Below are 21,059 nucleotides of genomic sequence, written 5' to 3'. Positions count from 1 at the left end.
CTGCAGGGGAGGTCTTTGAGAATAGGGAGGTGGTGGGAGGGGAGCAGGGTGGAGCTGGAGGCAGAGGTCATAAAACCAGGCCCAGAGAATGGGGGCAGGTGCTGGCAGCCTGGGGTGGGGAGGGGAAGGCTGGGGGGACTGAGGCAGGATGGAAGGGTCCAGGAGACACCGCTCTGGGCTCAGGAGACTCTCTGGTGGGATGTGAAGAGCGGATGTTGTGATGTCGCTGTTGGGCTAAGTCCTAAGACCCTCACCTACGCTGGGGCCATCACCCCGAGTCCCACCACCCTGGCCTCCAGGCAAATGCTTTGTCTCTTAGTATTTTTTTGTTTTGTTCTGTTTTGACTTTTAAAAAAATAAAAGCTTGATTGGAAAATATGTCTGGAACTCTATGGCGAGGGGAAGAGGACAAGAGTGGGCAGGGAGGGGAGGCGGTGGGTGAGGAGTGGGGGTGATGTGGAGGGGAGCAGGGTAGCTAGATGGCCTCCACGTAGTTGGCGGGATAGAGGCCCAGCTGCCCGCTGTCCAGCCGCCCGCGGCACCATCCCTGCTCGTCCTCCTCGCCAAGCTTGGTGAGCTCATCTCCTAGAGAGGGGACACAGGAGCTGGCTGACAGGAACTCAGAGAGGACTGACCCCACCCCCACCTGCCGGGTAAGCCCTCTGATTACACTGGACTGACCCCAGTGCCCCACCCATTACTGCCCGGATGTCAGCCGCCCCCCCCGCCCCGCCCCCCCCCCCGCGGAGACCAGCCCCACCCACACCTCAACACCCACGGGCGGCCCAGCCAACCACCTAATCTCGGCTCCACCCCGGAAAACCAGGCCCCGCCTCCAGCTTCATTGCCCTAGTCCTGGCCGTCCTCCTGGCAGCCCTGCCCTCAGGCTCCGCCCCCATTCCTTGTTCTGGCCCTACCCCCACCCTATTCTCAGGTCCAGATTCTGCCCCTGGCACCAAGTTGTCACTCTCAGGCCCTGCCCTTGCTCTCCAATTGAAGTCTTGCCCCCGAGGCACAGGTCGCCCTCCAGGTCTTGGCCACGCCCACGCGCCAGGTCCCGCCACAGGTTCGACCGGCCCCGCCCCCTTACCAGCCTTGAAGCTGAGCTCGTCCTGCTCCTGGCCGTCGTAGTCGTAGAGCGCCCGTACACGCACTCCCTTGGCGTCTTCATCGAAGGGGTTGGAGCCCCCGTTGGCCTCATTTGCCCCAAATGGATTCCCGCTCTCGTCGTCCGACCACTCAGTGGCGTAAGTCTGGCCCCTGTCGTAGCTGCTAACACTGAGACGCAGAGAGAGGACCCAGCATGAGTGGCCTCTCACCCTGTCCTTAGGGCTGCCCCCTCCTCCCAACCAGAGCCCTGACCCTAAAGTCCACCAAGGCTGGAGCAAGGATGGGCCTTGTAAGACGGGGTCCGGAGCCAGTGACCCTCACTGACAGCTCTTTAACCGGATGGGAAGCAGGACTATTAGCATTACTCAGCCCTTGAGTGAGGAGGTGCTGAAGGCGACCCCAGAGAACATCTGACCCCTCATCTGAAAGGGGTATTACAACCCAGTGGCTGAGAGTGAGGATTACTAGTCCTAGGGATGTAATGTACAACATGATAAAGATAACTAACACTGCTGTATGTTATCTATGAAAGTTACAGCAGTAAATCCTGAGAGTTCTCACCACCAGGAAAACAATTTTTTTCTATTCTTTAACTTTGTATCTATATGAGATGATGGATGCTCACTAAACTTATTGTGATAATCATTTCATGATGTATGTGAGTCAGATCATTATGCTGTACACCTTAACCCTATACAGTGCTATGTATCAATTATATCTCAATAAAACTGGAAGAAAAAAAAGACAAGAAAAGAAATAAAGAAGGCCAAGGCAAATATATGAGTGAGGATTCTGGAGCCAGACCTCTTGGGCATCATATCTTGGCTCTGAGGCTTACTAACCAGCTGTGTGACCTTGGGCAAGTCACTTAACCTATCTGGGTGCTGATTTCTCCATCTGTAAAATGGGAATATTTACACACTCCTCAGAGTGTTGAGAGACATCAAGGAACTAATTTATGGAAAATGCTTAGAACAGTGCTGGCACACAGTAGGTACTCTCACAGGGTTATCTATCACTACCTTTGAGAGGAGCCCAAGGTTGCCATGTTTTAGACCATTTCTTGTCTCCTGAGGTAAAACTCAGCTGTCCCAGTGTGTGGATCCCCCTGGCCCCCAGGAAGCTCCGTAGGAGGCACTTACCTGCCACGGTCCCCAGCCTGGGATGTGGACTCCACCATCCCAGCAGCATTGGTCAGCACTACCCCCTCTGCCTTCTTGGGCTGTTTCTCCTTCTTGGTGGTGGTGTGTGGGAGGTCTGGGTTCCACTCCTGGGGGGTGCCAGGGGAGCAGTCAGGCTGGGGGGCTGCCCCCCGAGGCTCCTTCCAGCTGTTTCAGATTCCCCTTCCCCATTCCCACACATCCTCACCTCAAACTGGGGCCAATTCATGGGCATGCCAGGGCCGCTGGTGCTGCGGAACCATCTGAGGTCGTCCTGGGCGTCGGCCCCCCGGATGGCCTGCTCCAGCTCCCGGTACACTTGAACATAGCTGTGCACGGGGGAGATGGAGAGGTGCAGGGCAAGATGCACCATGGCCCCGTCTCAGCCTCAGTGAGGGCCAGAGCCTGTTCAGGAGACCAGGGTGCTGGCGTGCCCCCCCAGCTGGGAATCAGGCTGCTTCCCAAGGAGCAGTCTCTGAGTGGGCAGCTCCATGTATGCCCAGTGGGCACCTTTCTCCATCCCCACCGTAGCCACTCACCCATCCATCCAAGCATGTTTCTTGAGTATCTGGTGTGCGTGAGCTTACACCCCGGCAGCCACTGGCCCCTGCAGCTCCGCCCTCCCCTTCCTGTCACTGTAACACAGGGCCCAGGAGGCCCTGCTGCCTCTGCCTGTGCCCACCGTGCCGCCACGCCCAGCTACCTGCTATTCTCAGCTAGGTTGAGGTGACGTTTGATGTCTAGCAGCACCTCCTTGAGGAAGACCAGCCTCCTTTCCTCAAATTGCTGGCACTGTTCAAACACCTGCTCCATGCCCTCCATGTACTGGGGTGTGGTCTTGCCCACGTCATCCAGCACCTTCTCATATTTCTCCTGCGTCTATAGGAACCAGGGCAAAGTGGTGGTGGTGGGGGGTGTGTGTGAGACCCAGGCCTGCAGCTCCCAGCTGCCACCCACTCCAAGGGGCCCTGAGACCCCAGCCCGACCAGCACCTTCTGCACATCCTGCTTGCACTTGTCCACTTTGTCCTGCAGCTTCTTCTGCTGCTCGGGTGTCACCGACTGCTCCGTCTTGCTATTCATCTCCCGGGTCATGGCCAGCTTCTCCTCTTTGCAGGCCAGATGGTAGGCCTTCTTGGCTGCCTCTAGCTGTGGGGAGGGGGGAGAGGGGGCAGGGTGTAAGCAGAAGCAAATGTGTTCACTCTCAACCCCTCCCACCTGCCCGCTCCACCGGGAGCTGTGAGCACACATTCTTAAAAGGCGGAAGGGACGCAGGCCCCAGCTCCAGGTATTCAGGAGCAGCGCCCACCCATCTGTGCATTTCCCTGCACTGCCTGCCCCTATGGACACCCTCCCGTCGGGCACTGCAGTGCCTGCCCCATCTGTGGATGTTTCTCTCTGGCAGGCAATGCCGCTCCCCTGAGGGCCCAATACCAGCGGGCAGTGCACTGCCTGCCACATCTGTAGAGACCCTCCCTCTGATCAGTCTGCCCCTCTGAGCCCAGCTGCCCAGCCCCGCCCCTTCCGTGGCAGCCGCCCACCAGGCACCTCCTTCATCTTCTTGGCCCAGGGCTTCTGGGCCTTGCGGAAGCCGTCTTCCGCCTCCTTGGTCTCCTTGAAGCCGCCCATGATCTGCTTGTGATAGGCATCCTTCTGCCAGTTCTTGACCTTCTCCAGGTCCTCGTTCAGCAGGCTGTTCTTCATCTCCTGGTGCAGTTCGCTCACCTTGTCCGCCTCCGTCATCATGGCACCCCAGGCCCGCTCCAGGCTGCCATACTGTGGGCCTGAGGAAATGGCCATGCGGTCACCGGGTCCTCATTACCCCCGGCCCAGAGGCCCGCCTCACGCCTCCTTTCTCTGAGGCTTTCCCCATACTTCCCATGGCAGCAGAAATGCCCTCCTGTGCTCTCCCTATAGTTTTATCCACCTTCCAGGGCCCAAGAACAGCCACCTCCTTCAGGAAGCCTTTTCTGAGTACTCTATCCTCACACACCTCGGCCTCCAGCCCTCATGAATTCTTCTTACAGCGTCCGTCTCTGGGCCTACTCCCTGTCTCCCCCATCAGCTTGTGAGCCCCATGGGCGGCAGCCTGGACCCCCATGAGCTCTCACAAGCCAGCACAGCACCAGGCACACAGTCGGTGCCCTGGGAATGTTGACTGAACGTAAAACTGAAGAACCAACTGGTGACAGATAATGGGAAGCCACCGGAACCAGACATCCCACAGGATCTGGACCAGCAAGAACAATTGCTATAATAAAATTTGCATATGGGCCACATTGAACGCCCTGAATTTGATAGCTGAACTATGGTTATGTAAACAAATGTTCTTATCCTTCGGTGATACATGAAGAATTTAGGGTGAAGGGGCATGTCTCTAACTTAAATGGTTCAGAAAAGATATGCCTATAAATAGAGAGGTAGTGAGAAAACAAACGTGGTAAAATGTGAGCTGGTGAGTCTGGGTGAAAGGTATGTAATTCTCTGTACTATTCCAGCAACTGTTCTCTAAGCTTAAATTATTTCAAAATAAAACGTTGTTTGTTTTTAATCCAACCTAAAATTGCAGAAGGTAGAGTTGACCGGGGAGAGGGAGGCCTGTGTGGTTTGGGAGGGGAAGTGTGCAGGGCAGGGCCCGGTGACTGGGGGGTGCAGGTGCATCCAGAGGCAGGGCGCTCCCGGGACCCAGACAGTGGGGGGCCGGTTAGCGCCTGGGGTGTGCGCAAGGGCTGGGCATGGGGCAGGAGGGGGCGGGGCACCTTTCTCGATGAGCTGGCGCCAGCGCTTGGCCCAGTCGGTGAGCTGCTGCGCATACGCCTTCTCGATCTTGGCGCGCTCTTGCACGCAGTTCATCAGGTCGTTGCACAGCCGGTGCCCGTCATCGATGCGCTTCACGGTCCGCTTGTAGTTCCCCACCTGGCGGCCGAGCAGCGAGCACGACTCCCGCGGGCTCCCCACCTCGCCCGCCTGGCCGCCCTGGCCACCCTGTCCTGCAGGGGGCGCCCACCGGGCCACCCCGTGCTCACACCCTGGGGGCTCTGGACCCTCTCGCTGATGGAGGCTTGGACACCCCCCTCACACCCCACCGTCTATACACTCCCTCATCCCACTTTAAACAGAATTTCTTCACTGCCACCAAGTGCAGAAGGATATTTATAATTTGGACTTGGACTCAAATGAATTATTCATTTTGTACTTGCCGTGCTAAATCTATTATATTTATATAGAGTCATATAAGCGTTGAGCTGAGCTGCAGCTTCTTGACATAATATTATGTTTTGTAGACATCTCATTAAACACTTATTAATTTAGGTTTGGCAGTCTTCACTTTGGGTTTTGGAAGCCGATGGAAAATTTCTTTCTGGGTCTCAAATATGTTGGGAGGCTCCTGCAATGCTGGCTCCACCTCTTTGTCGCTGCAGGGCTCCCTGAACTTGTAACACTTCTCTGTGACCAGTGCTCCCCCCCCTGCCCACTGCATAGGGTAGGAGGCGGGGCACAGCTGTGAAAGGCCACGTAAGCTGTAAAGTGCCGCACCTGCCTGCGTGAAGCACAAGGAGTCTGAGCCGGGGCCCCCAGAGCAGAGGGTCAGGAGGGCCCTGTTCCACATCAATTCCACAGGATCTCTCCAGGGGCAGCTGTGAGGTAGAGGGGCTCTGGGCTCAATGGTCTGTAGGAACCACTTGGTGGCAACAACTGCCTGCTGGACATGGAGGGCTTTGGAGGGGTCCGCGGGGCTGGGGAGCAAGATCTGAGGTCACGGGTGGGTGGGAGCCTGGGCCTCCACGCAGCCAGGCTGCCTGGTCCCCAGGACCTGGGGAGCATCTAAGCCTCACCTCCCAGAAGCTGTCGGTGGTCTCCTCCGGAGCGAGCGAGGCCTCGTCATAGGAGCCAGACATGGTGTGGCTGTTGCAGGGTGGACAGGTGTGGAGCGGCGGTCAGCAGGCTGGCTGCTCATGCGCTAGGAGGGCAGGAGAGATCCTGGAGATGAAGGCAGCTCCCCTCATGCCCCATTCCAGGCCTGGGGCCCCAACTTGCTGTGGGGGCTCTACAGGCATGAGCTCGCACTGGATGGGGGGCTTCCTGCCCGGAGACTGGCTCCCCATCCCTAGGGTAACCCCAAGAGCCACCCTGTAGCACCCCTCGTGCCCACCACCCGGTCTCTCCGCCATAAGCCCTTCACTCCACATCCTGTCCTTCCCCTCTCCCCTAAGTCCATCATCCAGCTCAAGCACGGGCACCTCTTCTCAGAAGCCCGCTGCAACCACCAGAACCATGGTGCCTGCAACTGTTTTTGTGCTCCTGGACTCTTAGAGCTAAAACCTAGGGCCACGTAATTACATACTTGCTTTATATAAATCCGCAGTTTGCTTCACAGACACACACAGCTCCTCAAAGCCAGCAATCAGGCTTCTCTCTGTGCATGTCCTGCACTCCCTCCCCAGGACCTGGCACCCTGGGGCTCAATGATGAACCCCAGAAGGCTTCTCAATCTGCCCACCTCGGTACTGCCCACCCTGACATAGCTGAATCCTTGCACCTGGTGCAAAAGACCCACCTCAGCTCCCCCCCAATCCCCAACTGATGCAGAACCCCTGGTCTAAGCCCCTAGAACCTCCCTGAATCCCCCCCAACCTAAAGCCTGGACCCGAGCCCCTCGGGAAGCTGGCAGCAGGCCCCCTCCTACCTCCCGCCCAGGCTCAGCGCCTCCTCGGGTCTCTGAGCTACTGGGCTCCTGTAAATGCCCTTCCGGCTGCCCTGGCGCCCAGCCTCAAAGCCTCCATTAGCCGCTTACGTATCTCCTGAGTCCCAGACATGTGGCTTCCTGGCCCACAGGTCAGAGCACCGCAATCTGCGTGAACATCGGGATGGCTGTGTGTGCCATGGATCTGTCAGCAGGCATCACGGCTGTCCAATCTAGGCCATGTGCTGCCCCCGGGCCAGGGCAGGCACTGCCCTACTCCCATCCCCCAGTCCTCATTGCCACCCTGGACAAGAATGGCTCAGTAGTTAGGAGACAGGACGCAGAGAGCTAGGGGCCTGGTCTTCAAAGGGGCAGTGAGTCCAGGCTGGGCCTGACCCTGAAATGGAGCAGGACCCTGTGATCCTTGCTGCCCATGTCCTCAGCCTGCCTTTCGTCTGTGGAAAAACTAGCCAAACAGTAAGTTTAATCAGATAAGTGAGAAAATGCAGAAACAAGACTAAAAGTCTGAGTCTAAACAAGTCCAACAAGAGAAAATAGTTTAGTTATTAAGCATAGTCAAGGACCTTTAGTTCCTCTTCAAGGGCTATAGATAATATTCTGAGCCATATCCTGTGAGCTGTCTTACAGATGCTAAAACCCCCACCAGGTGGAAGAAGTTAACTACATGATGACCAGGCTGTAGCCATGACATAAGCTGCCACAATTCCAAGAGCTGGCCTCAAAGAAATGGGAACAAACCGACCCTTGAACTGAAGACTAACTGTACGTAAACAATCAAGATGACACTCATCAGACCACCAATGACCAATTTCAAGATGACTGTCACAGCTGACTGTGCTGTTTCTGCAAGTAGCCCCTTCCCTTCACCTATAGAAGCTCTTGCCCACTGATTGTCAGTGGGGGGGGAATTGGCCTTTGGACAGGAATCCACCCTCCCCCCAGGTTGCTGGCCTCCAAAATAAAGCAAACTTTCCTTTCCACCAAACTTGCCTCTTAATTGGCTTTACAGCAGCGAGCAGCCGGATCCCCACTTTCCGTAACAGTTTTTGGCACCCGACGTAGGGCTGCTGCTCTCTCACTGCATCTGGCTCCCTGGGGTTTTCCCGAGCAGACTCGCTCACCATGACCTGTGCTGGGATGGCTGCGAGGAGCCCGCTGCTCATGGCTAGCTGGTCCTGAGAGAGGGATCTGGGGGGACGTTCCTAGCAGCTACCAAAACCATTTGTTTCGGGAATCCTCCGTTTCCCCCCTGCTCGGCACTGGCTGCCAATGTACGTTTTTCCTTGGTGGAACTGAAACATGCATCTAGATGAGCTGACAAGCTCCAAGACAGAGTAAGTCCACTGGTGTGTACCCAGGCAAACTTATATTTTGAGGACAAAGTGCTATTTGGGCATTTTGCCAATTGGTTCTGACATGTGTCTGACACTGAGGACCATTTGTGTTGGGAAAATATTTGTTTGGGACTCTGTATCAGTCATCCTCTTGGAGGATTTGTGACAGTTCTGTCTTCTGGTGTGTGAGTGTATATTCCATTTGTGTGATTGGAAAAATTTTAGCTATGAGATTATGACTAAAGAAAAAAGACAATTTTTTTTTTGGCCACACTGCTTAACATACAGGATCCTAGTTCCCTGACTGGGGATCGAACCTCTGTCCCCTGCAGTGGAAGCACAGAGTCTCAAGAACTGGACCACCAGGGAAGTCCCAAAGATAATTTTTTTTACCAATATAAGACAACAGTATTCTTTAGACTCTGGAGAAAATTGGTTAAGATGAAACTCTTTTGAAATTCCAAGAGTTCTGAAAGTCTTCTGGTTCTTTCTGCATCTGCAGTTAGAGAAAGCTAGCTTGATAAAATACTCTTTTCAGAATTCTGATCCTCAGAGAACAAAAATATGCCTAGGAGAAAACTTGAAGTTAACTCTTATCATGTCCTTGAAATACAAACACAGCCCACCTTGCCTGAGACTTCAGCCTTGGGTTAATTAGTAGAACTTCAAGAGATGTTTGGGTTTATTAAACATGCATCTTGTATCACAATAAAGAGAAGCTATGCTATGCGAAAAAATGTAAGTTTTTAGAGGTTATGGAATATGTTTGTTCGTTTTTTTTTTTGCGGTGCGCGGGCCTCCCACTCTTGTGGCCTCTCCCGTTGCGGAGCACAGGCTCCGGACGCTCAGGCTCAGCAGCCATGGCTCACGGGCCCAGCCGCTCCGCGGCATGTGGGATCCTCCCGGACCAGGGCACGAACCCGTGTCCCCTGCATCAGCAGGCGGACTCTCAACCACTGCGCCACCCGGGAAGCCCGGAATATGTTCTTTTTAAAATTAATTATTTTATTTTTGGCTGTGTTGGGTCTTCATTGCTGCGTGTGGGCTTTCTGTAGTTGCGGCGAGTGGGGGCTACTCTTTGTTGCAATGGACGGGCTTCTCATTGCGGTGGCTTCTTTTGTTGCAGAGCGTGGGCTCTAGTTGCACGGGCTTCAGTAGTTGTGGCAGGCGGGCTCAATCATTGTGGCTCACAGGCTCTAGAGCACAGGCTCAGTAGTTATGGCACATGGGCTTAGTTGCTCCACGGTATGTGGGAGCTTCCCGGACCAGGGATTGAACCCGTGTCCCCTGAATTGGCAGGTGGATTCTCAACCACTGCGCCACCAGGGAAGTCCCAGAATATGTTCTTAAGTTTGCCAATCAGTAAATGCCGGTGTAACAGTTCAATTACTTATTTCTTGGTTTTGTTAAGGCTTTTAAGTGTTAAAAACTGAAATATGTAATTAAAGCTACTCAAAATGATAAGGGAAGCATTTCAGTGTGTAAAGCAAGTAGGACATGCGTGGTCGGCAGAGAAGGTATAAAGAATGGAGATATTTTTGTTGAGGAAAAATGATGGTAATAATCTTGTCCTAGAGCTGGTTATTTCTGGATGGGGAAATCATATGGATACAAAAGTGATAAAAGGTTTGCAAAAAAAGGGAACTTTGAGAAAAGAATTTTGTACACTGTCAGGAGTGATTAAGATTAGATTGGATTTAATTAGGTAACTATCTATAGTAAGCTGGTAAAGACTGGAATTTGGTTTCTTTCTCCCTGTTAAGAGAACAAAATTTTCCTGGAATACTGAGCTGCTTTTAATAACAGATTGTAAGTTTCTTTCTTTTTTTTTTAAATAACACCAATATTTTTAAATTTTATTTTATTTATTTATTTTTTTGGCTGCATTGGGTCTTCACTGCAGTGCATGGGCTTTCTCTAGTAGCAGGGGCTACTCTTTGTTGCAGTGTGCAGGCTTCTCATCGCGGTGGCTTCTCTTGTTGCAGAGCACGGGCTCTAGGCGCGCAGGCTTCGGTAGTTGTGGCATGCAGGCTCTAGAGCACAGGCTCAGTAGTTGTGGTGCATGGGCTTAGTTGCTCCGCAGCATGTGGGATCTTCCCGGACCAGGGCTCGAACCTGTGTCCCCTGCATTGGCAGGCGGATTCTTAACCACTGCGCCACCGGGGAAGCCCATAAGTTTCTTTCTCTAGCCAACTTTGAGTATTCCAAAAGGCCCCTAGGCATCTCAGAAGAAATATTAAAGCAACTAGGATTTCATAAGTTAAATTATATGGACAACATTTGATAACTTTCAGATCATACTGCTGAACTGGGTAAGAAATTTAAAGAATTCTAATGAAAAGCTATTGTTTTGCTTCAAACCATATGTGTATATATATATATTTGGCTGTGCCGTGCAGCATGCAGGATCTTAGTCCCCTGACCAGGGATTGAACCTGTGTCCCCTGCATTAGGAGTGCAGAGTCTTAACCATTGGACTGCCAAGGAAGTCCCTCAAACCATATTTTTGACCGCAATGTTCAGGATGGAAAAAATTGGCTAGTTATCATAGAGTATAATTACTTATGATGTGTATCACTGCTGGCTTTAAGTTTACTACTAAAAGCACACGTACAGGGACTTCCCTGGTGGCACAGAGGTTAAGACTCTATGCTCACAATGCAGGGGGCCCAGGTTTGATGCCTGGTCTGGGAACTAGATCCCACATGCATGCCGCAACTAAGAGTTTGCATGCCACAACTAAGGAGCCCACAAGCCGCAACTAAGGAGCTGGCGAGCAACAACGAAGGGGCCCTCGAGCCGCAAGTAAGGAGCCCACCTGCCGCAACTAAGACACAATGCAACCAAATAAATAATATTTAAAAAAAATAAAAGCACATGTACAATGCTTGTGTGACAATTGGGTATTAGTGCTAAAATGTGTAGCCTATAAAATGTTTCCCCATCAGCATACCCCTGTATTAGTTTGCTATGTCTGATTAGTTTTCCCCCATCATGGATAACTAGGCCAATATATAACCAAAAAGTAGGTCTAGCACTGAGGGACATGAATGAACCCAGAGCAGGCAATGGAGCTACATCTGGCAGTGCTGGAAAAATATATTGATTATCAATGCTTTCTATGCAAATATTTGCAATTAAAGTGGGGGAGAAATGATGGAAGGAATTTTCACATATTGAGGTATGGGGAAGTCATTCTGGCTTACATATGATTTAACTTGAACTTTAGACTAACCAAAACAGCCTGTTTGTGGCCTAATAAACATACATTGTATATCTGCTTTAACCATTAAGGAAAAAAAAAACCCAAACATTCAGAGAATAATACAAAGATGCATTTTGATTGTTATCCTCACTGTAATATGTCTACTAGTTTTCAAATGTTTGTCCAGGTACTATCACAAGTAATCAAAGAGAGAGTTAATGTTTTCATAATATAAAATGTTGGGGACTTCCCCAGTGGCGCAGTGGTTAAGAATCTACCTGCCAATGCAGGGGACATGGATTCGATCCCTGGTGTGGGAAGGTCCCACATGCTGCAGAGCAACTAAGCCCGTGCGAGACAACTACTGAGCCTGCGCTCTAGAGCCCGCGAGCCACAACTACTGAGCCTGCATGCCACAACTACTGAAGCCCGCACACCTAGGGCCCGTGCTCTTCAATAAGAAGTCACCACAATGAGAAGCCCGCACACTGCAACAAAGAGTAGCCCCAACTCGTCACAACTAGAGAAAGCCCGCACGCAGCAACAAAGACCCAACGCAGCCAATAAATAAATTTTAAAAAAATGTTGATGCTAAGCTCTCAACTTGAGATTATTTCCAACTCTGTGTCCATTCCCAAAATGAGGCAGGATGACGCCCCACTTCAGCAGGAAGTAGCAAGAGCAGTTGTCGCCCCATTCACTCAAAGATTTGGGGAAAACTGGAACAGAAATGGAACTAAAACAGAATTCCTCTACCAAGCCTATGATTAACCTCTCTATCCAAAACTTTATTCCCTTTCTTGTTTTGTACCTGTCCCTCCTCAAGACTGAGGAGTATCAAAGAAAACGGGGTATTGAAATGGAGCAGGACCCTATGGTCCTTGCTCCGCATGTCCTCAGCCTGCCTTTTGAGTGTGGAAAAACTTTAGCCAAAGAGTAAGTTTAATCAGAGAAGTGAGAAAATAAAGAAACAAAGGAAAACAGTCGAATAAGACTAAATAATAATAGATTAGTCATTAAGCATAGTCAAGGACCATTAGTTCCTCCTCAAGGGCTATAGATAATACTCTGAGCCATATCCTGTGAGCTGTCTTATAGATACTAAAACGCCACCAGGTGGAAGAAGTTAACTACATGATGACCAGGCTGTAGCCATGACATAAGCTGCCACAATTCTGAGAGCAGGCCTCAAAGAAATGGGAATAAACCAACCCTGGAACTGAAGATTAACTGTACTTAAAATAATCAAGATGCTCTACGTCAAAAGAACAAACAAGCCAATCAAAAAATGGGCAGAAGATCTAAATAGACATTCTCCAAAGAAGACACAGAGATGGCCAAAAAGCACATGAAAAGATACTCAACATCACTAATTATCAGAGAAATGCAAATCAAAACTACGAGGTATCACCTCACACTTGTCAGAATGGCCATATCAAAAAGTCTACAAACAATAAATGCTGGGGAGGGTGTAGAGAAAAGGGAACCCTCCTACGCTATTGGTGGGAATGTAAATTGGTATAATAACTATGGAGAATAGTATGGAGGTTCCTTAAAAAAACAAAAATAGAGCTACCATATGGTCCAGCAATCGCACTCCTGGGCATATACCCGAAGAAAACCATATTTCAAAAAGACATGTGGGCTTCCCTGGTGACGCAGTGGTTAAGAGTCTGCCTGCCAATGCTGGGGACACAGGTTCAAGCCCTGGTCCGGGAAGATCCCATGTGCTGCGGAGCAACTAGGCCATGCACCACAGCTGCTAAGCCTGCACTCTGGAGCCCACGAGCCACAATTGCTGAGCCCATGTGCCACAACTACTGAAGCCCGCATGCCTGGAGCCTGTGCTCCACAACAAGAGAGGCCACTGCAATGAGAAGCCCACGCACCGCAACGAGGAGTGGCCCCTGCTCACCACAATTAGAGAAAGCCCATGCACAGCAACAAAGACCCAATGCTGCCAAAAATAAATAAATAAAGTAAATATATATAAAAAAAGACACATGCACCCCAATGTTCACTGCGGCACTATCTACAATAGCCAAGACGTGGAAGCAAACTAAATGTCCATCCACAGAGGAATGGATAAAGAAAATGTAGTACATATATAGAATAGAATATTACTCAGCCATAAAAAAGAACAAAATAATGCCATTTGCAGCAATATGGATGGACCTAGAGATTATCATACTAAGTGAAGTCAGACAGAGAAAGACAAATATCATATGATATCACTTATATGTGGAATCTAATTTTTTTAAATGATACAAATGAACTTATTTATAAAACAGAAACAGACTCACAGATTTCGAAAACAAACTTATGGTTACCAATGGGGAAACATGGTGGTGGGGGTGAGGACAGATTAGGAGTTTACGATTAACATACACACACTACTATATATAAAATAGATAACCAACAAGGACCTACAGCACAGGGAACTCTACTCAATATTCTGTAATAACCTATATGGGTAAAAAATTGGAAAAAGAACAAATATATTATATGTATAACTGAATGACTTTGCTGTACACCTGAAACTAGCACAACACTGTAAATCAACTATACATCAATAGAAATTTTTTTTTAAAAGAAGATGTTGGGGGTAGGAGTTTATTAATTAATTTATTTATTTTTGGCTGTGTTGGGTCTTCGTTTCTGTGCGAGGGCTATCTCTAGTTGTGGCAAGCGGGGGCCACTCTTTATCGCGGTGCGTGGGCCTCTCACTGTCTCGGCCTCTCTTGTTGCAGAGCACAGGCTCCAGACACGCAGGCTCAGTAGTTGTGGCTCACGGGCCTAGTTGCTCCGCGGCATGTGGGATCCTCCCAGACCTGGGCTCGAACCCGTGTCCCCTGCATTAGCAGGCAGATTCTCAACCACTGCGCCACCAGGGAAGCCCAATAGAAAATTTAAAAAATAAAAAACCAAGATGACACTGATTAAACCACTGCATGACCAATTTCAAGATGACTGTCAGAACTGAATGCTTCTGCATGTAGCCCCCTCCATCTGTCTATAAAAGCTCTTGCCCACTGATTGTCATTGGGGGAGGGGCGTTGGCCTTTGGACAGGAACCCACCCTCCCCCCACAGGTTGCCGGCCTCTGAAATGAAGCAAACTTTCCTTTCCACCAACCTTGCCTTTTAATTGGATTTAGAGTGGCGAGCAGCTGGACTCCACTTTCAGTAACAACACTACTAGGAGCTGTGAGCCTTGAGCAGGGAACAACTCACTACTTCTGCACAGCAGCCTTGGACACTATGAACCCTGACCAGTGAGGATGCTGGGCGAGGGCTAGTCTCTGCAAGATGCAGCCCAACCAGGGGATCCAGGCTGGCCCTCAGGCTCAGGGCAGACATGTGGCACCAACAACTAAGGATACTTGGTCAAGGGTGTCCTTCCCCTTCTCGGGCCTCAGCTTCCCCATCTGTTCAGAGGCTGGTGCTCTTTTTGCTCCTTGCTCCTCTCAGGCACTAAATATATTTTGTTCCTTTTGCCTTAGCAAAGCCTCAGACACACCTTCCCACACTCACGCACAGTGGTGGTAGGTGGGCAGGAAGGCAGCTGAGTTCATCAAGGGACAAAGAAATGAGTCTAAATTTTTTTTCTTCTTCATTTGGCACTTTTCACTTATAAAGCAGTACTTGCTTCATAAAGAACATTTTGAATTTAGGTTTGAAGAAGTAAAGGGCAGGGATATTTAATGAAAGACTTAAGTATCCCTGGGGCCAGAGACCATCTAGAACCCTTGGAGTCACAGAGCTCTGCTCTTTGGGATCTCCAGCACGTACAGCTGTTAGCAGCTGGCGGGGGTGGGGGGTGGGGGCGGGGGCGGTGGGGTGGGTGGGTAGGGACATTTGGTTATGGAAGCAACGAACCCATCCCTGGTAATGGGGAAGTGACTCCACACAACCTTGACAGAGGGCAACTTGGTGCTCTCTCCCACCCTTAGAGGTACACACCCTTCACCCAGCAGCACCACCCCTAGGAATTTACCTGGAAGGTAACACCACCCAATTTTATCTACTGCAGCACTGCTTGTAAAAACCAAAGGCTGGAAACAACCCAAATGCGCGGCCGCAGGGGACCAGTTAAGTAAATTACCATGCAGGCCTGCAACACAATGCTCCGGTCTTGAATGGAAGGAACTCTCCAAGCCATGTCACTAAAGCAAAATGAGCCAGGTTCAGCGCAGTGTGGCTGGATGCTTCCATTTTTATGGGGGGAAACATACGAACAGAGAATATTTTTGGAAAGCTGAGTAATGGTAGCTGCCTTCAGGGAACTAGGTGGCTGGGGAATGGGAACGGGGAGGGATTTTTCACCACGGGTCCTTTTGTGTCCTTTAGATTTTGCCTTGCATAAATTGTATATTTTTTAAAAAGCCTCCAGCCAGTGCTGGAGAAGAGCTGAGGGAGCTGGGAGCCAGGACCGAGGGTGCACTTGCGCCGTGGAGGGAGGGGACAGAGCAGTGCAGACCCGGCAAGTCAGGCAAGACGGCAGAGGCCACTCTCCACCTTGTCCAGATCCAGGGAGGGTGGGACTGGCTGCGGCCCCACTCTGGGTGTAGGCAGGGTTTCCCGGCCTCCCGGCTGAGGTAGCACATCTAGTAGAAATAGCTCTACCCTTGGGGTCCCTGCTCTGCCACCAAACTGCTGTGTGATGCTGGGTGACTCACATGGCCTTGCTGGGCCCTGCTGTGAATGTGGGTGATGCAACCGGACTTAAGGATTAGATGAGCTGGCGGTGAGGGTCCAGCCCACTTTAACCCTGCGAAAGACCCACACAGAGGTGGCCCAGGAAGACAGGCAGGCAGCGTCAGGGAAGGGACATGGGAGGGGGCGTGGGAGCACCCCATCACCCCGTGGCCAGATATGCCACCCCACCCCGCCCCTGCCTCCTCCAAATCGGCTGCACACCGCCACCCGGGGGCTTAAGTCTGGCAAATGCCAGGTCCTTCCTGAACGGCGGTCAAGGGCTGCCATCACGGAGAGTGTGGCATCTCTCAGGTCAGGAAGCTGGCGTGGCCGGAATCTGCTGCCCCCGGTGGACAAGCCCCATCCGCTCTCAGCTGTCCTCAGCCCATCAAACGGGCACAACGCCCATCTGACTTTTCTCACTGTGGTTGTAAAGCTGCTGTGGCCCTGGAAGCCCTGTATCGTTAATAATAACAGCTGGCATTTATGGAGCACGGACGTGGTGCCAGGGCCTGTCGGCATGTCTCAGTGCCTCTAATCCCCACCGCAGCCCTGTAAGGCGGGGGCCATTCTCACCCCCACATTGTAGATGAGCGCCCAGAGGCTGAGACCCGACTGAAAGAGCCTGTCAGCTTTCACTTCTGATTTGTCACCTCTGTTGCTGGAATAGGGGTGAGAGTCCCATTTCAGGATGGGCCCTCTCTGTCTGTGGAGCCAGGGAAGGTGCCAGGCCCTTCTCACCCCCAAGGATGCCGCAGCCCTTGGCACGCACGTGGTACGGGTGGTATTGGGCTCTGGCCCCAGCTTGACCTCTTTTACCAGTGAGATCTCGGCTGGGTCACGTCATGGGTGTCTCAGTTTTCTAACTCGTATGATGAGAAAACAATACTTGAGTCTTCAAAGAGCAAATGATAAAAGGGCGGTAAGTTCTTTGTGAAAAACACAGACCACTATGGAAAGTTGAAGTTTTAATGTAGGCCTTGAACTTGCCTTTAATAAGGAGAAAAGAGCCTGAAGGTGAAAGGTGTTCCCCCTCAGGCCTCAGGCCCACTGCCAGCTGCCTCTAAAAGACCTCGGGGGGCAGAGGCCTTGGTCATGTTCCCTCGACCCCTGGCTTGGAGAAGGGACAGAGGAATTAAAAGCATGAGCCCAGGGAGGGCAGGAGGGTGTGGACGGCACCGTGTAGATTCCTAGGCATTAGCCACTAACCGCCACAGGCCTCGGAGTCACTCAGCTCCTCTTTCTTCTCGCGCCCCACACCCAACCCATCAGCAGATCCTGAGCAGTGCCTGGCACATAGTAAGTGCATGATCCTTATTTGTAGAATGATGAATAAATGCTAAGGATCTTCTGGAACATTCCCTCATTAAATAGCAGAAACACTGAATTCTGTGCCCTAGAGTCAAACATAGTCACCCGCACACAGTCGGTGTTCAATAAATGTTGATAATGATGGTGACACAACCAAGAGCCGGAATCCCAGAGGAGGGGGTCCCAGATCCCTCCCGTCCTCTGTTTCCAAGCCCCCTTCCTCTCCTCTTGGTCAACCCACAGGGTCCAGTTCCGGGATCTCTTCCTCCTTGATCCCCCATGATGATTCTGCCCTCGGGACGGTGCCCTCCATCCCTAGGGATCCCGCAGCACAGACAGAATAGGTAGCAACTGGGCTGTGTCACGTCACCCTCTCTTCATATTAACCAAAACCATTTTTGAATACCTACTATGTGCCAACCTCTTGATGCACTTTATTTCTAATTCTCATAACAACCCACTGAGATGAGTGATGACTTCCCTGCCTTCTCTGAGACTCAGAGAGGTTAAATAACATGTCCAAGGTCACACAGCAGGGAGGAGGCAGAGTCGGACCCAGACCCAAGGGTGAGTCCTTCCCCTGCCCCTCCGTCCCAGAGCCCATACTCCATGGGTGTCACCCCAGCCCTCCTGGCCTAAGAGACTGGCTCAGCTCAAACCTGGGCAGGGCCATGAGAAGCCACAGCTGCCTCCCCCTCACCCAGGGTGGGTCTCAGATCCCACAAACATTCCCAGCAGCTCCCCCGCCCCTCACCTCACCCAGAGATGGACAGGCTCACTATGCCTGACGTGGAGCCACCCAAGGACCCTCACCAGCCTCTGCTGGGGCTTCAGATGCAGCGAGAAGGATCCAGGTCAGCTGGAATATGCTGTCCTTCCACCCGTCCCTGGGACACACACCCCAAGCTCATTCCGGCCTCTGCTCCTTTGCTCACGCCTTCTCTCCTGCCTGGGGCGCATGCTATCCTCCCTCCCATGGATCACCTCTCCCCAGAACAACCCTGCTTCCCTTCAAGGGCCAGCTCAGTCCCCCGCAAGAAGCCTACCTCAGCCCCACACCCGGGTGCGGTTCCTCATCACACCCTGCCATCAACCACGTCTTGCTGGCTTCAGGATGCAGCCTGCTCTCCTGACATGCACAGCAACTCCCACCAGATCAGCACTAGGAGCAAATTAAGGGCCCTGCCTTGGGGCCAGACAGAGCGACTGGGTTCACATCCCGGCTCTGCCACTTTACTGGCTGTGTGACTTTGGCAAATTGCTTAAACTCTCTGCGCCTCAGTTTCCTCATCTGCAAAATGGAGGTGACGATACCACCAACCCCATAGGGTTGGTGTGAGGGTGAAATGAGTAGCCACGGGAAGCACCACGTTAACTGTTATTATTACTGTGGGTATTATTACCCGCTCTTGCCACAGCTGCAGAGCTTTCAAAACAGGAGACTGTCTGGATGATCTCTCTGGATGACCTCACGTCTCCTTCTCCCCTCTTTGGACTAACACCCCCATAGACCTTTGCTAAGGACTGACTTGTGTTCCCCTCAAATTTATATTTTGATACTCTACCTCCACAAAGTGACTATATTTGGAGATAGGGCTTTTAGGAGGTAATTACGGTTAAATGAGTTCATAAGGGTGAGGTCCTAATCCAATAGGATTGGCGCCCTTATAAGAAGAGGAAGAGCTCGCCCCCTCTCCCCGGGCTCAAGCAGAGGGAAGGCTGTGTGGGGACACAGCGGGAAGGCTGTATCTACAAGCCTGGAGGAGAGGTCTCACCAGGGCCCTGATAGGCTGGCATCTTGATATTGGACTTCCAGCCTCCAGACTGTGAGAAGTAAGTGTCTGTTGTTTAAGCTGCCGAGACTGTGGTATTTTGTTACAGCAGCCCAAGCTGACTAATACCACCTTCCATGACGGTTGGGTCTCGTCTGGAACACCAGGTCTCCAGGTCCCCTGTGAAGAGAAGATCCCAGGCCTGGCTTTCTCTTGCCTTCTCTTCGGGTCTAAAAACCAGGCTCCCCAACCTCCATCTCCTGTGAGGTAGGTCCCCAGGGCAGTCCCCAAAGCGCCCTGCCTTCAGAAACAATAAACCCCAAGGCGGGGAGGCAGCAAGAGGATGGAGGCAAATGGGGAGACCGAGGGAGGCAGAGCCTGGGTCTCACTTGAGGCTGGAGGGCCCCAGAGGGGCGCAGAGCTGAGGGAACGGGTGGGCCGCGGGGTTTGTCCCTGCGGGAAAGGGTTGAAGGCACCACACCCCAGCGCCCCTGGCTGGCCTCCCCTCCCCTCCTCCCGGCCACTCCCCCAACTCCAACCTTCAGCCCTCACCACCCCTATCCTATCCCCTCTCCCTCCAGCCCCATCAGGCCCCAGGCCCTCTCTCTCCTCCAGAAAATCACCCCCAAAGGCAGCCCCCCACGCTCCCCTGCTCCTAGGCCACGGATGGGGCAACGTCTCATTAGGCCCACCTGTCTCTAGGGAGCCTCTAAGACCATTCTGGGTGCTGCAGGCTCAGGAGGGAAGGAGACCAGGCCTTCCCCCCATGGAGCGTACACTCCCACTCCAGTGCAGACAGGAAGCCAAGCAGTGGATAAACATCACCTCATTAGGTGATTAACATTAACAACAGTTGAAGAAAACCAGGCAGGGAAGAGGGTGGTCGGGGCAGTCTCAAGTAATGACCAGTGGAACAGGTGTACACACACCCCGGCTCCCCACCTTCCTGGCTACACTGACTCTCAGAGGTGCCCAGTGGGATCGAGCCCCAGCTGCCCACAGTGGGAACTGGCTTACTCAAGCTCCCTTCATGCCTCACCTCCACACTCTCTGTGTTTCCAGGGACCACCTCCCAATGAACCACTCTAATCATAGCCTTGTCTCAGCCTCCACAGATGGGGAGGCAGGAGTGGGAGCTGGTGGGAAGGCAGGCCCCCATCCTCCCTGTTCTGGATGCGTCTCCTCGAGACCAGTCATCCCACACATGGGCCCTCTGTCCTGACAGGGTGTGTCCTGTCCTGAGCCCTCTGCATCTGTGGTCTCCTGGAGGGCAGGAACCAGGTCTGCCCACCCTGTGGATGATGCTCCTGGTGGGTGCACAGCAGGCTTTCCCGAGGCACAGAACTCTGACCAGGAAGAAGGGGCCCTCCGTCTTGAGCAGCACTGGGGGTGGGATGCATGCAGCCCACTCTTCTCCACTTCCTGGCCGGGTAGAGCTGTCCTGGCCATGGCTGGGTCAGAAAAAGGCAAGAAGCGTGCATCCAGTCCATGCGGGACATCCTGTCCAACTCGATGCCCTGGGGCAACTGCCCAGCCAGGGGGGCATTGCATCCCTTCCCCTGTGAGGGCTGAAACCATTACAGCACGGATGCGGGGGGCCAGCCACTGAGGCAGAGACTCCTGGCTTTAACTGCAGCCCTGATCCTTATGGTGCAGCTCTGGGCTACAGCATGAGCAAACCAGAAACCCGCCTGCCTCATGGAGCTGACATTCTAGAGGGCTAGACAGACAAGAAACCAAATGAAAAAGTAAATGATCAAGTGTGG

General features: G+C 52.2%; 1 protein-coding gene across 1 annotated transcript; it reads right to left on the bottom strand.

The window, feature by feature from the left end:
- Positions 1–475: 475 nt before the first annotated feature.
- PACSIN1 (protein kinase C and casein kinase substrate in neurons 1) lies at positions 476–6,233 on the bottom strand (the record flags this gene model as incomplete). The annotated part of the gene is made up of 9 exons (XM_081247034.1): positions 6,106–6,233; positions 5,029–5,185; positions 3,818–4,053; positions 3,263–3,418; positions 2,974–3,149; positions 2,479–2,599; positions 2,253–2,380; positions 1,091–1,278; positions 476–585 (listed from the first exon to the last, which is right to left on the bottom strand). The coding sequence occupies exons 1-9, from the start codon at positions 6,166–6,168 to the stop codon at positions 476–478; spliced, it is 1,335 nt and encodes a 444-aa protein (XP_081103160.1). The 5' UTR covers positions 6,169–6,233.
- Positions 6,234–21,059: the final 14,826 nt, after the last annotated feature.

The sequence above is a fragment of the Mesoplodon bidens genome (assembly GCF_964165515.1).
Source record: "Mesoplodon bidens genome assembly, chromosome: 10".
NCBI classification, from domain to species: Eukaryota; Metazoa; Chordata; class Mammalia; order Artiodactyla; family Ziphiidae; genus Mesoplodon; species Mesoplodon bidens.
Note: the sequence above shows the minus strand (reverse complement) of the source record. Positions and strands in the feature narration are given on the sequence as shown.